Genomic DNA, 14,895 nt, shown 5'->3' with positions numbered 1-14,895 from the left:
ACTCTAAAAGAAAGATTAGGTACTATCTGGTGTGCACTGGCTCCTCCCTCTATGCCCCTCCTCCAGACCTCAGTTAGAATCTGTGCCCGGCCCGAGCTGGTTGCACACTAGGGGCTCTCCTGAGCTCCTAGTAAAGAAAGTATTTGTTAGGTTTTTTATTTTCAGTGAGATCTGCTGGCAACAGACTCACTGCTATGAGGGACTAAGGGGAGAAGAAGCGAACCTACCTGCTTGCAGCTAGCTTGGGCTTCTTAGGCTACTGGACACCATTAGCTCCAGAGGGATCGAACACAGGCCCAGCCTCGGTCGTCTGGTCCCGGAGCCGCGCCGCCGTCCCCCTTACAGAGCCAGAAGCAAGAAGAACGTCCTGGAAATCAGCGGCTGAAGACTTCGGTCTTCATTAAGGTAGCGCACAGCACTGCAGCTGTGCGCCATTGCTCTCTATGCACACCACATACTCCGGTCACTGATGGGTGCAGGGCGCTGGGGGGGGGCGCCCTGGGCTGCAATTAGAGTACCTTAACTTTGGCAAACAACACATAATATAGCCTAATAAGCTATATATGTGTAAAAATCCCCTGCCATAATACAATTATAAGAGCGGGAGAAGTCCGCCGAAAAAGGGGCTGGGCTATCTCCCTCAGCACACTGGCGCCATTTTCTCTTCACAGTGCAGCTGGAAGACAGCTCCCCAGGCTCTCCCCTGCAGTTTCCAGGCTCACTGGGTTAAAAAGAGAGGGGGGGCACTAAATTTAGGCGCAAACTGTATATAAAAAGCAGCTATAGGGAAAAATCACTTTCTATTAGTGTAAATCCCTGATTAAATAGCGCTGTGGTGTGTGCTGGCATACTCTCTCTCTGTCTCCCCAAAGGACTTTGTGGGGTCCTGTCCTCAGTCAGAGCATTCCCTGTGTGTGTGCGGTGTCGGTACGGCTGTGTCGACTTGTTTGATGAGGAGGCTTATGTGGAGGCGGAGCAGGTGCCGATAAATGTGATGTCACCCCCTGCGGGGCCGACACCAGAGTGGGTGGATATGTGGAAGGTATTAACCGACAGTGTCAACTCCTTACATAAAAGGCTGGATGAAGTAACAGCCATGGGACAGCCGGCTTCTCAGCCCGCGCCTGCCCAGGCGTCTCAAAGACGCCTCATCAGGGGCTCAAAAAACGTCCGCTACCTCAGATGGCAGACACAGATGTCGACACGGAGTCTGACTCCAGTGTCGATGAGGTTGAGACATTTACACAATCCACTAGGGGCATCCGTTGCATGATTTCGGCAATGAAAAATGTGTTACACATTTCTGACATTAACCCAAGTACCACTAAAAAGGGGTTTTATGTATGGGGAGAAAAAGCAGCCAGTGTTTTGTTCCCCCATCAGATGAATTGAATGAAGTGTGTGAAGAAGCGTGGGTTTCCCCCGATAAGAAACTGGTAAATTCTAAAAAGTTACTGATGGCGTACCCTTTCCCGCCAGAGGATAGGTCACGTTGGGAGATATCCCCTAGGGTGGATAAGGCGCTCACACGTTTGTCAAAAAAGGTGGCACTGCCGTCTCAGGATATGGCCACCTTGAAGGAGCCTGCTGATAGAAAGCAGGAGGAAATCCTGAAGTCTGTATATACACACTCAGGTACTATACTGAGACCTGCAATTGCCTCAGCATGGAGGTGTAGTGCTGCTGCAGCGTGGTCTGATACCCTGTCAGATAATAGTGTTACCCTCGACAGGGATACTATTTTGCTAACCATAGAGCATATCAAAGACGTCGTCTTATATATGAGGGATGCACAGAGGGATATTTGCCGGCTGGCATCCAGAATTAATGCAATGTCCATTTCTGCCAGGAGGGTATTATGGACCCGGCAGTGGACAGGTGGTGATGCTGATTCTAAAAGGCACATGGAGATTCTGCCTTATAAGGGTGAGGAATTGTTTGGGGATGGTCTCTCGGACCTCGTATCCACAGCAACAGCTGGGAAGTCCAAATTTTTACCTCAGGTTCCCTCACAGCCTAAGAAAGCACCGTATTATCAGGTACAGTCCTTTCGGCCTCAGAAAAGCAAGCGGGTCAAAGGCGCTTCCTTTCTGCCAGAGGCAAGGGAAGAAGGAAAAAGGTTGCACCAGACAGCCAGTTCCCAGGATCAAAAATCTTTCCCCGCTTCCTCTAAGTCCACCGCATGACGCTGGGGCTCCACAGGCTGAGCCAGGTGCGGTGGGGGCGCGTCTCCGGAACTTCAGCGACCAGTGGGCTCGCTCACAGATGGATCCCTGGGTTCTGCAAGTAGTATCACAGGGATACAAGCTGGAGTTCGAGGCGACTCCCCCTCGCCGTTACCTCAAATCAGCCTTGCCTGCTGCCCTCAGTGAAAGGGAGGTAGTACTGGCGGCAATTCACAAGCTGTATCTTCAGCAGGTGATAATCAAGGTACCCCTCCTTCAACAGGGACGGGGTTACTATTCCACAATGTTGTGGTACCGAAACCAGACGGTTCGGTGAGACCCATTCTAAATTTAAAATTCTTGAACATATATATAAAAAAGTTCAAGTTCAAAGTACCTCAAGGGTGTGGTACAGGACTGTTATTACCAATTCCAGACGTTGCCGTCCGGTCTGTCCACCGTGGGTATTTACCAAGGTAATGGCCGAAATGATGATGCTCCTCCGAAAGAAGGGAGTCATGATTATTCCGTACTTGGATGATCTCCTTATAAAGGCGAGGTCCAAAGAGCAGTTGCTAGTCGGCGTTGCACTATCTCAGGAAGTGCTGCATCAGCACGGCTGGATTCTGAATATCCCAAAGTCGCAGCTGATTCCTGCGACGCGTCTGCTGTTCTTGGGCATGATTCTGGACACAGAACAGAAGAAGATATTTCTCCCGGAGGAGAAGGCCCAGGAATTTTCATCTCTGGTCAGGGTCCTCCTGAAACCAAAGCAGGTGTTGGTGCATCACTGCACGCGAGTCCTGGGAAAGATGGTAGCTTCTTACGAAGCAAGTCCCTTCGGCAGATTCCATGCAAGGATCTTCCAGTGGGATCTGTTGGACAAGTGGTCCGGATCGCATCTCCAGATGCATCGGTTAATCACCCTGTCCCCGAGGGCCAGGGTGTCTCTGCTGTGGTGGCTGCAGAGTGCTCATCTGCTCGAAGGCCGCAGATTCGGCGTACAGGACTGGGTCCTGGTGACCACGGATGCAAGCCTCCGAGGTTGGGGGGCAGTCACCCAGGGAAGAAACTTCCAAGGACAATGGTCAAGTCAGGAGACTTCCCTTCACATAAATATTCTGGAACTAAGGGCCATTTACAACGCCCTGAGTCAAGCAGAACCCCTGCTTCAAAACCAACCGGTTCTGATTCAGTCAGACAACATCACAGCGGTCGCCCATGTAAACCGCCAGGGCGGCACAAGAAGCAGGGTGGCAATGGCAGAAGCCACAAGGATTCTTTGATGGCGGAGAATCACGTGATAGCACTGTCAGCAGTGTTCATTCCGGGAGTGGACAACTGGGAAGCAGACTTCCTCAGCAGGCACGACCTCCACCCGGGAGAGTGGGGACTTCATCTAGAGGTCTTCCAGTTGATTGTGAACCGTTGGGAACGGCCACAGGTGGACATGATGGCGTCCCGCCTCAACAAAAAGCTAAAAAGATATTGCGCCTGGTCAAAGGACCCTCAGGCGATAGCTGTGGACGCTCTAGTGACACCGTGGGTGTACCAGTCGGTTTATGTGTTCCCTCCTCTTCCTCTCATACCCAAGGTACTGAGAATAATGAGGAGAGGAGTAAGAACTATACTCATTGTTCCGGATTGGCCAAGAAGAGCTTGGTACCCAGAACTTCAAGAAATGATCTCAGAGGACCCTTGGCCTCTGCCGCTCAGACAGGACCTCATACTGCAGGGGCCCTGTCTGTTCCAAGACTTACCGCGGCTGCGTTTGACGGCATGGCGGTTGAACACCGGATCCTAAAGGAAAAGGGCATTCCGGAGGAAGTCATTCCTACGCTGATTAAAGCTAGGAAGGATGTGACCGCAAAACATTATCACCGCATATGGCGGAAATATGTTGCTTGGTGTGAGGCCTGGAAGGCCCCAACGGAGGATTTTCAGCTGGGTCGATTTCTGCACTTCCTACAGTCAGGGGTGACTATGGGCCTCAACTTGGGTTCCATTAAGGTCCAGATTTTGGCTCTGTCGATTTTCTTCCAAAACAAACTGGCTTCACTGCCTGAAGTTCAGACTTTTGTTAAAGGAGTGCTGCATATTCAGCCCCCTTTTGTGCCTCCAGTGGCACCTTGGGATCTCAACGTGGTGTTGGATTTCCTAAAGTCGCATTGGTTGAGCCACTTAAAACCGTGGAGCAAAAATATCTCACGCGGAAAGTGGTCATGCTGTTGGCATTGGCTTCGGCCAGGCGTGTATCAGAATTGGCGGCTTTGTCATGTAAAAGCCCTTATCTGATTTTTCATATGGATAGGGCGGAATTGAGGACTCGTTCCCAATTTCTTCCTAAGGTGGTATCAGCGTTTCATTTGAACCAACCTATTGTGGTGCCTGCGGCTACTCGGGACTTGGAGGATTCCAAGTTGCTGGACGTAGTCAGGGCCCTGAAAATCTATGTTTCCAGGATGGCAAGAGTCAGGAAAACTGACTCGCTATTTATCCTGTATGCACCCAACAAGCTGGGTGCTCCTGCTTCAAAGCAGACTATTGCTCGCTGGATCTATAGCACGATTCAACTTGCACTTTCTGCGGCTGGACTGCCGCATCCTAAATCAGTAAAAGCCCATTCCACGAGGAAGGTGGGCTCTTCTTGGGCGGCTGCCCGAGGGGTCTCGGCTTTACAGCTTTGCCGAGCTGCTACTTGGTCGGGTTCAAACACATTTGCAAAATTCTACAAGTTTGATACCCTGGCTGAGGAGGACCTTGAGTTTGCTCATTCGGTGCTGCAGAGTCATCTGCACTCTCCCGCCCGTTTGGGAGCTTTGGTATAATCCCCATGGTCCTTACGGAGTTCCCAGCATCCACTAGGACGTCAGAGAAAATAAGAATTTACTCACCGGTAATTCTATTTCTCGTAGTCCGTAGTGGATGCTGGGCGCCCATCCCAAGTGCGGATTGTCTGCAATACTTGTATATAGTTATTGCCTAACTAAAGGGTTATTGTTATGAGCCATCTTTTCGTGAGGCTCAGTTGTTATTCATACTGTTAACTGGGTATAGTATCACGAGTTGTACGGTGTGATTGGTGTGGCTGGTATGAGTCTTACCCGGGATTCCAAATCCTTTCCTTATTGTGTCAGCTCTTCCGGGCACAGTTTCCCTAACTGAGGTCTGGAGGAGGGGCATAGAGGGAGGAGCCAGTGCACACCAGATAGTACCTAATCTTTCTTTTAGAGTGCCCAGTCTCCTGCGGAGCCCGCTATTCCCCATGGTCCTTACGGAGTTCCCAGCATCCACTACGGACTACGAGAAATAGAATTACCGGTGAGTAAATTCTTATTTTTAATTGTGTCCCATTGCACAATTTAGGCAGATTCAAGTTTGCCATAAGAATTATTGGCACATCAACTTTCAAGGCTATAAGATGTGTGGGTAATCCTGACGCTGATAGATGATTTAGGAATTCAGAAGGATAGTGCACTGAATCTTCTTCATTCATAAGTGTTTATAGAATTGTAAAATCTCATCTTCCCTGGAAACCTCTCAGTATATAATTGTTAATAAAGTGAGCTTGTACGTTCTTGGGTACAAAGAATCGCACGTTCCCATAAACATGAGTCTCTCTCTCTTGTATTGATGATGGAATTTTTAACATGTAGGATTTTGACAAACATTGGAGTCCACCAATCGGCATGTCTGACCAGCATTGGGGAATTACCGGATAGATGTATGGCTGCATTACACTTAGTAATTGTTCCCGTACTCTCATTACACAGATCGCCGATATGTCCACAGAAGCTGTGAAGAAGCTGTTCCGGCAGGATAAGCTTGGCCTGGCTTCTCTGGCTGCCGTGAAGGTCATCTCCGGATTGGTGAAGGGCAGAAATTATGATGTTCGTCCAGAGGTAAATTAGCTCAGGGATTTGTCTCCTTTTAATAGCCACAAATTGTCTATGCAGCACGAATGCTTTTGTGTCCATCTTTAAATCTCCTCCTTTATTAGCAAATCTTATGTTATTTAAAGCCACATTTAAACCCAAGAATATTTCTCTTACGTCCTAGAGGATGCTGGGGACTCCGTAAGGACCATGGGGTATAGACGGGCTCCGCAGGAGACATGGGCACTCTAAGACTTTAGATGGGTGTGAACTGGCTCCTCCCTCTATGCCCCTCCTCCAGACCTCAGTTAGATCCTGTGCCCAGAGGAGACTGGATGCACTGCAGGGGAGCTCTACTGAGTTTCTCTGAAAAGACTTTTGTTAGGTTTATTATTTTCAGGGAGCACTGCTGGCAACAGGCTCCCTGCATCGTGGGACTGAGGGGAGAGAAGCAGACCTACTTAAATGATAGGCTCTGCTTCTTAGGCTACTGGACACCATTAGCTCCAGAGGGTCGGAAAACACAGGTGTCGTCCTCGCTGTTCGTCCTGGAGCCGCACCGCCGTCCTCCTCACTCCCTCCACCTGTCCATACCACTATCCATAACATTGTTAAAATCCCCTAGGCACATCACAGGGGTAGCAGGGGACCGGGCCAGGAAACGGGCAGCGTGACGGAGATCCTCATTATTATATGGCGGGGGGACATATACTGCTAATATATGAAACAATCTGCAGTTAATATGGGCTCGTAGGAAGACGTATCTGCCATATTGGTCAGTTTCACAGTCATCCAGGTGAAATTGTACTGACTTTCTAATCATTACAGAAACGCCTCTGGCACTGCTAGAGAAAGTGGAATGATACACGTGACTAACCCATGGTTTTTCTCTAACGTCCTAGTGGATGCTGGGGACTCCGTCAGGACCATGGGGATTAGCGGCTCCGCAGGAGACAGGGCACAAAAATAAAGCTTTAGGATCAGGTGGTGTGCACTGGCTCCTCACCCTATGACCCTCCTCCAAGCCTCAGTTAGGTTTTTGTGCCCGTCCGAGCAGGGTGCAATCTAGGTGTCTCTCCTAAAGAGCTGCTTAGAAAAAGTTTTTAGGTTTTTTATTTTCAGTGAGTCCTGCTGGCAACAGGCTCACTGCATCGAGGGACTTAGGGGAGAGAAGTCAACTCACCTGCGTGCAGGATGGATTGGCTTCTTAGGCTACTGGACACCATTAGCTCCAGAGGGATCGAACACAGGCCCAGCCATGGAGTCCGGTCCCGGAGCCGCGCCGCCGACCCCCCTTGCAGATGCCGAAGATGGAAGAGGTCCAGAAGCAGGCGGCAGAAGACTTTTCAGTCTTCCTGAGGTAGCGCACAGCACTGCAGCTGTGCGCCATTGTTGTCAGCACACTTCACACAGCGGTCACGGAGGGTGCAGGGCGCTGGGGGGGCGCCCTGGGCAGCAATGTATAATACCTTTTTATGGCTAAAAAATACATCACATATAGCCCTTGAGGCTATATGGATGTATTTAACCCCTGCCAGATCTCACAAACTCCGGAGAAGAGCCCGCCGAAATAGGGGGCGGGGCTTATTCTCCTCAGCACACAGCGCCATTTTCCTGCTCAGCTCCGCTGTGAGGAAGGCTCCCAGGACTCTCCCCTGCACTGCACTACAGAAACAGGGTAAAACAGAGAGGGGGGGCACTTTTTTTGGCGATATTACTATATTTAAGCTGCTATAAGGATACAACACTTATATAGGGTTGTTCCCATATATATTATAGCGCTTGGGTGTGTGCTGGCAAACTCTCCCTCTGTCTCCCCAAAGGGCTAGTGGGGTCCTGTCTTCAATAGAGCATTCCCTGTGTGTCTGCTGTGTGTCGGTACGTGTGTGTCGACATGTATGAGGACGATGTTGGTGTGGAGGCAGAGCAATTGCCGGTAATGGTGATGTCACCCCCCAGGGAGTCGACACCGGAATGGATGGCTTTGTTTATGGAATTACGTGATAATGTCAGCACATTACAAAAATCAGTTGACGACATGAGACGGCCGGAAAACCAGTTAGTACCTGCCCAGGCGTCTCAGACACCGTCAGGGGCTGTAAAACGCCCTTTACCTCAGTCGGTCGACACAGACCCAGACACGGACACTGAATCTAGTGTCGACGGTGAAGAAACAAACGTATTTTCCAGTAGGGCCACACGTTATATGATCACGGCAATGAAGGAGGCTTTGCATATCTCTGATACTACAAGTACCACAAAAAGGGGTATTATGTGGGGGGTGAAAAAACTACCTGTAGTTTTTCCTTAATCAGAGGAATTGAATGATGTATGTGATGAAGCGTGGGTTAACCCAGATAGAAAAGTGCTAATTTCAAAAAAGTTATTGGCATTATACCCTTTCCCGCCAGAGGTTAGGGCGCGCTGGGAAACACCCCCTAAGGTGGATAAGGCGCTCACACGCTTATCAAAACAAGTGGCGTTACCGTCTCCTGATACGGCCGCCCTCAAGGATCCAGCTGATAGGAGGCTGGAAACTACCCTAAAAAGTATATACACACATACTGGTGTTATACTGCGACCAGCCATCGCCTCAGCCTGGATGTGCAGTGCTGGGGTGGTCTGGTCGGATTCCCTGACTGAAAATATTGATACCCTGGATAGGGACAGTATTTTACAGACTTTAGAGCAATTAAAGGATGCTTTTCTTTATATGCGAGATGCTCAGAGGGATATTTGCACTCTGGCATCGAGAGTAAGTGCGATGTCCATATCTGCCAGAAGAAGTTTATGGACACGACAGTGGTCAGGTGATGCGGATTCCAAACGGCATATGGAAGTATTGCCGTATAAAGGGGAGGAATTATTTGGCGTCGGTCTATCGGATTTGGTGGCCACGGCAACTGCCGGGAAATCCACCTTTTTACCTCAGACCCCCTCCCAACAGAAAAAGACACCGTCTTTTCAGCCGCAGTCCTTTCGGTCCTATAAGAAGCGGGCAAAAGGACAGTCATATCTGCCCCGAGGCAGAGGAAAGGGTAAGAGAGGGCAGCAAGCAGCTCCTTCCCAGGAACAGAAGCCCTCCGCGGGTTCTGCAAAGCCCTCAGCATGACGCTGGGGCTTTACAAGCGGACTCAGGAACGGTGGGGGGTCGACTCAAGAATTTCAGCGCGCGGTGGGCTTGCTCACAGGTGGACCCCTGGATCCTGCAGGTAGTATCTCAGGGTTACAGGTTGGAATTCGAGAAGTCTCCCCCTCGCCGGTTCCTAAAGTCTGCTTTGCCAACGTCTCCCTCAGACAGGGCGACGGTATTGGAAGCCATTCACAAGCTGTTTTCTCAGCAGGTGATAGTCAAGGTACCCCTCCTACAACAGGAAAAGGGGTATTACTCCACGCTATTTGTGGTACCGAAGCCGGACGGCTCGGTAAGACCTATTCTAAATCTGAAATCTTTGAACCTGTACATACAAAAATTCAAGTTCAAGATGGAATCACTCAGAGCAGTGATAGCGAATCTGGAAGAAGGGGACTTTATGGTGTCCCTGGACATAAAAGATGCTTACCTGCATGTCCCAATTTGCCCTTCACATCAAGGGTACCTCAGGTTCGTGGTGCAAAACTGTCATTATCAGTTTCAGACGCTGCCGTTTGGATTGTCCACGGCACCTCGGGTCTTTACCAAGGTAATGGCCGAAATGATGATTCTTCTGCGAAGAAGAGGCGTATTAATTATCCCTTACTTGGACGATCTCCTGATAAGGGCAAGGTCCAGAGAACAGCTGGAGGACGGAGTAGCACTAACCCAAGTAGTGCTGCAACAACACGGGTGGATTCTGAATTTTCCAAAATCTCAGTTGACCCCGACAACACGTCTGCTGTTCCTGGGAATGATTCTGGACACGGTTCAGAAAAAGGTGTTTCTTCCGGAGGAGAAAGCCAAGGAGTTATCCGAACTTGTCAGGAACCTCCTAAAACCAGGAAAAGTGTCTGTGCATCAATGCACAAGAGTCCTGGGAAAGATGGTGGCTTCTTACGAAGCAATCCCATTCGGCAGATTCCACGCACGAACTTTTCAGTGGGATCTGCTGGACAAATGGTCCGGATCGCATCTGCAGATGCATCAGCGGATAACCTTATCGCCACGGACAAGGGTGTCTCTTCTGTGGTGGTTGCAGAGTGCTCATCTGTTAGAAGGCCGCAGATTCGGCATACAGGACTGGGTCCTGGTGACCACGGATGCCAGTCTGAGAGGCTGGGGAGCGGTCACACAGGGAAGAAACTTCCAGGGAGTATGGTCAAGCCTGGAGATGTTTCTTCACATAAATATACTGGAGCTAAGAGCGATTTACAATGCTCTAAGCCTGGCAAAACCCCTGCTTCAGGGTCAGCCGGTGTTGATCCAGTCGGACAACATCACGGCAGTCGCCCACGTAAACAGGGCGGCACAAGAAGCAGGAGAGCAATGGCAGAAGCTGCAAGGATTCTTCGCTGGGCGGAAGATCATGTGATAGCACTGTCAGCAGTGTTCATTCCGGGAATGGACAACTGGGAAGCAGACTTCCTCAGCAGACACGATCTACACCCGGGAGAGTGGGGAAGTCTTCCACATGATTGTGAACCGTTGGGAAAAACCAAAGGTGGATATGATGGCGTCTCGCCTCAACAAAAAACTGGACAGGTATTGCGCCAGGTCAAGAGACCCTCAGGCAATAGCTGTGGACGCTCTGGTAACACCGTGGGTGTTCCAGTCAGTGTATGTGTTTCCTCCTCTGCCTCTCATACCCAAAGTACTGAGAATTATACGGCAAAGGGGAGTAAGAACGATACTCGTGGCTCCGGATTGGCCAAGAAGAACTTGGTACCCGGAACTTCAGGAGATGCTCACGGAAAATCCGTGGCCTCTACCTCTAAGACGGGACCTGATTCAGCAGGGACCGTGTCTATTCCAAGACTTACCGCGGCTGCGTTTGACGGCGTGGCGGTTGAACGCCGAATTCTAAGGGAAAAAGGCATTCCAGAAGAGGTCATTCCTACACTGGTTAAAGCCAGGAAGGAGGTGACTGCACAACATTATCACCGCATTTGGAGAAAATATGTTGCGTGGTGTGAGGCCAGGAAGGCCCCTACGGAGGAATTTCAATTGGGTCGATTCCTACATTTCCTGCAAACAGGATTGTCTATGGGCCTCAAGTTGGGGTCCATTAAGGTTCAAATTTCGTCCCTGTCGATTTTCTTCCAGAAAGAATTGGCTTCAGTTCCTGAAGTCCAGACTTTTGTAAAAGGAGTACTACATATACAGCCCCCGGTTGTGCCCCCAGTGGCTCCGTGGGACCTTAATGTAGTTTTGGATTTTCTCAAATCCCATTGGTTTGAGTCACTGAAATCGGCGGATTTGAAATATCTTACATGGAAAGTAACCATGCTACTGGCCCTGGCTTCAGCCAGGAGAGTGTCAGAATTGGCGGCTTTATCGTATAAAAGCCCATATCTGATTTTCCATTCGGACAGGGCAGAACTGCGGACGCGTCCTCATTTTCTGCCTAAGGTGGTGTCAGCGTTTCACCTGAACCAGCCTATTGTGGTGCCTGCGGCTACTAGCGATTTGGAGGATTCCAAGTTGCTGGACGTTGTCAGGGCATTGAAAATATATATTTCAAGGACGGCTGGAGTCAGAAAATCTGACTCGCTGTTTATACTGTATGCACCCAACAAGCTGGGTGCTCCTGCTTCTAAGCAGACGATTGCTCGTTGGATTTGTAGCACAATTCAACTTGCACATTCTGTGGCAGGCCTGCCACAGCCTAAATCTGTCAAGGCCCATTCCACAAGGAAGGTGGGCTCATCCTGGGCGGCTGCCCGAGGGGTCTCGGCATTACAACTCTGCCGAGCAGCTACGTGGTCGGGGGAGAACACGTTTGTAAAATTCTACAAATTTGATACCCTGGCTAAAGAGGACCTGGAGTTCTCTCATTCGGTGCTGCAGAGTCATCCGCACTCTCCCGCCCGTTTGGGAGCTTTGGTATAATCCCCATGGTCCTGACGGAGTCCCCAGCATCCACTAGGACGTTAGAGAAAATAAGATTTTACTTACCGATAAATCTATTTCTCGTAGTCCGTAGTGGATGCTGGGCGCCCATCCCAAGTGCGGATTGTCTGCAATACTTGTACATAGTTATTGTTACCAAAAAAATCGGGTTGTTCTTGTTGTGAGCCGTCTGTTCAGAGGCTCCTACGTTGTCATACTGTTAACTGGGTTCAGATCACAAGTTGTACGGTGTGATTGGTGTGGCTGGTATGAGTCTTACCCGGGATTCAAAATCCTTCCTTATTGTGTATGCTCGTCCGGGCACAGTATCCTAACTGAGGCTTGGAGGAGGGTCATAGGGGGAGGAGCCAGTGCACACCACCTGATCCTAAAGCTTTATTTTTGTGCTCTGTCTCCTACGGAGCCGCTAATCCCCATGGTCCTGACGGAGTCCCCAGCATCCACTACGGACTACGAGAAATAGATTTATCGGTAAGTAAAATCTTATTTTTAAGTGCCAACACCCTACCTCCATGCAAATGTGTTTCAGAAAGACAAATTATGTCCGCCTGGTATTTTTTAACCTGAGTCAGGACCAACGATCTTTTGATTTTTTCATTCAATCCCCGAACGTTCCAGCTGAGCAGACGGAGCCCCTCAAAAACAGCAGACATAGAAATCGTAACTGAAAGGGGTAACAGGATAGATCAAAGAGACATACAGCAAAACCTGGCATCGCAACATAGCAAGGCTGAGCAAACCATAAACAGGGACAGGAGCAACCAGTCCCCCTACGTCCCAGGAGGCAAAAGAGCACAGAGCAATATCATACAGAAATAACGCGTCATTGCAAAGTACGCACAGAACTAAAAAATGATGGCTTAGAAAAAAAACAAACTAACCCCCCCCCCCCCCCCCCCCGCACCCACCCTGTATCACCTCGCAAACTTAAGGCATACCTGGATCCCATAACTCCCATTAAGTAACCAAACTAAGGGATAAGGGCCTAACCAAAGAACCTAAGGAAAAGCCCTTACACTAAGAGCTCTCCACAACTCGTAGAAAAAAGTAGTACCCCAACCCTGAAAAAAAGAAAAAATAAACAACATAGCCAGGCACATGCCCCATTACAAAGCTGACCATTACCGCCATATCATAACGATGCATAGCGAGCAATAACATAAATTTGCCCCACTCCTATACGCCCCACATTGCATAAATCCTCACATTGCATTTATATTCACAGGAATATGCATTAGATAAATAGAAACAGCGGTGCAAAAAAAACTGGAAGCAGCCTCAGAGCAACAACACATCATCAAGGAGAACGTGGTTGACGCTCCAGCCATGCACCAGCATCTTGAGGAGATGTGAAAAAATGTGTGGTGTTAAGCACCACCCGCAACTTAGCTGGAAACATCATAGCATATTGTATATTGCGGTCTCTGAGCTGACGCTTGACTTGAATAAATTGCACCTCCAGGGCAAAATCAGGAAATACAGAAATATTATGTCCATCTTGTTGGATAGGGCCCTTTGTTCGGGCCAGACGGAGTACAGTATCACGGTCCTTAAAATGCAGGAAGCGTGCAATAAATGTTCTAGCCGGGGCCTCCGGTGGCGGCGGTCTAGGCGGGAGCCTGTGCGCCCTCTCCACCGCAAATTGAGAGGTAAATGCCTCCTTGCCAAACAGATCAATAAGCCACCCTTCAAGAAATGACTCCGGGGAGTTGCCCTCCGCTCTCTCGGGCAACCCGACAAATCGGACGTTGTTGCGCCGCAATCTCCCTTCTATATCTGACATTTTAGCCTGCATAGATGTCACTTGACAGGTCCGCCACTCTCAACTGCAAGGGTGGAGCAGCATCCTCCAAAGCCGATATCCGATGTTCAGTTTCACCCACACGCTCTCGGATCTTCTGCATATCCTGCCTTAGCAGAGAAACATCCATTTGTACTTGCCCAATCCGGTCCGTGACCCTCTGTTCGGACGCAGAGATTGCCTGCAATATTTGCTGGGTAGAATGCACCAGCTCATCATGGTCGGAGGTGTCCACCTCGGCCGCTGGCGAGGGCGGGCCGGCTTCACCCCGGTTTGCCGACGTAGATGCCTGCTGTGATCTGGCAAATTTCTCCAGTTTCGCAGCAGCGTTAGCCGCACTCTGTCCTCCCTTCACCATGGTACCCCTGGACGGGAATGCAGATCCACAGGAGAATTACAGCAGGTTCAGCACACGGGTCAGGGCCGGGCATATATGGCACCCCAAAGAAACGGAACAAGTATGTGGGCACACTGCAGATAGTCAGGAAGCAGGTGTACGTTGTGTAAATTGCAGCAGAAGAAAAGCTGAGTCAGGGACACCCAGGCTATCACCACAGGATAACAGGCAGCTAAAGTAGGGCAGCCGGTTTCAGTGAAGTATATACAGTCCATCTAAGAGAAAATATAAAGGACACTGGCTTTGCGAGGCCTCGTGGAAGTATTAAGCCCAGGAGGGAGACAGGATGGCAACCACAGTCATCACTCCGCACAGCACCGCAGGGGGAGAAGGAGCAGCAGGACTAAAAATGGCGGCTTTTCGCTGGCTTTTTTCACCCGGGCTCGGTCTCCAGCGTCGCCGCAGCGGGGCTTCAGGCATGCACCCCCACCGGACCCAGCAGACAGTAGGGCCCTCTCCCCTGCAGCCCCCAGCCGTAGGACCAGCGCACAGGCACCGCCGGGCGCGCGGACACGTGCCGCTCCCGGAGCTCCGGAGGCGGCCGGCAGGGAGCCGGGGACCACGCTGGAAGGTCCACAGCAGCACAACCGCGCCGCACAACGGGTCAGCAA

The 14,895-nt window shown here is 50.2% G+C and overlaps 1 protein-coding gene across 2 annotated transcripts in view; it reads left to right on the top strand.

Moving 5' to 3' along the window:
• The window catches only part of NOC3L (NOC3 like DNA replication regulator), a 221,075-nt gene that overhangs the window by 72,897 nt on the left and 133,283 nt on the right, over nucleotides 1-14,895 (top strand). For both annotated transcript variants that reach the window (XM_063961653.1, XM_063961651.1), the window contains exon 10: nucleotides 5,939-6,067. In XM_063961653.1, coding sequence (XP_063817723.1) covers nucleotides 5,939-6,067 — 129 coding nt within the window. The remainder of the gene's footprint in view (nucleotides 1-5,938; nucleotides 6,068-14,895) is intronic.

This window comes from Pseudophryne corroboree, chromosome 3 (assembly GCF_028390025.1).
Source record: "Pseudophryne corroboree isolate aPseCor3 chromosome 3, aPseCor3.hap2, whole genome shotgun sequence".
NCBI lineage: Eukaryota > Metazoa > Chordata > Amphibia > Anura > Myobatrachidae > Pseudophryne > Pseudophryne corroboree.
Note: the sequence above shows the minus strand (reverse complement) of the source record. Positions and strands in the feature narration are given on the sequence as shown.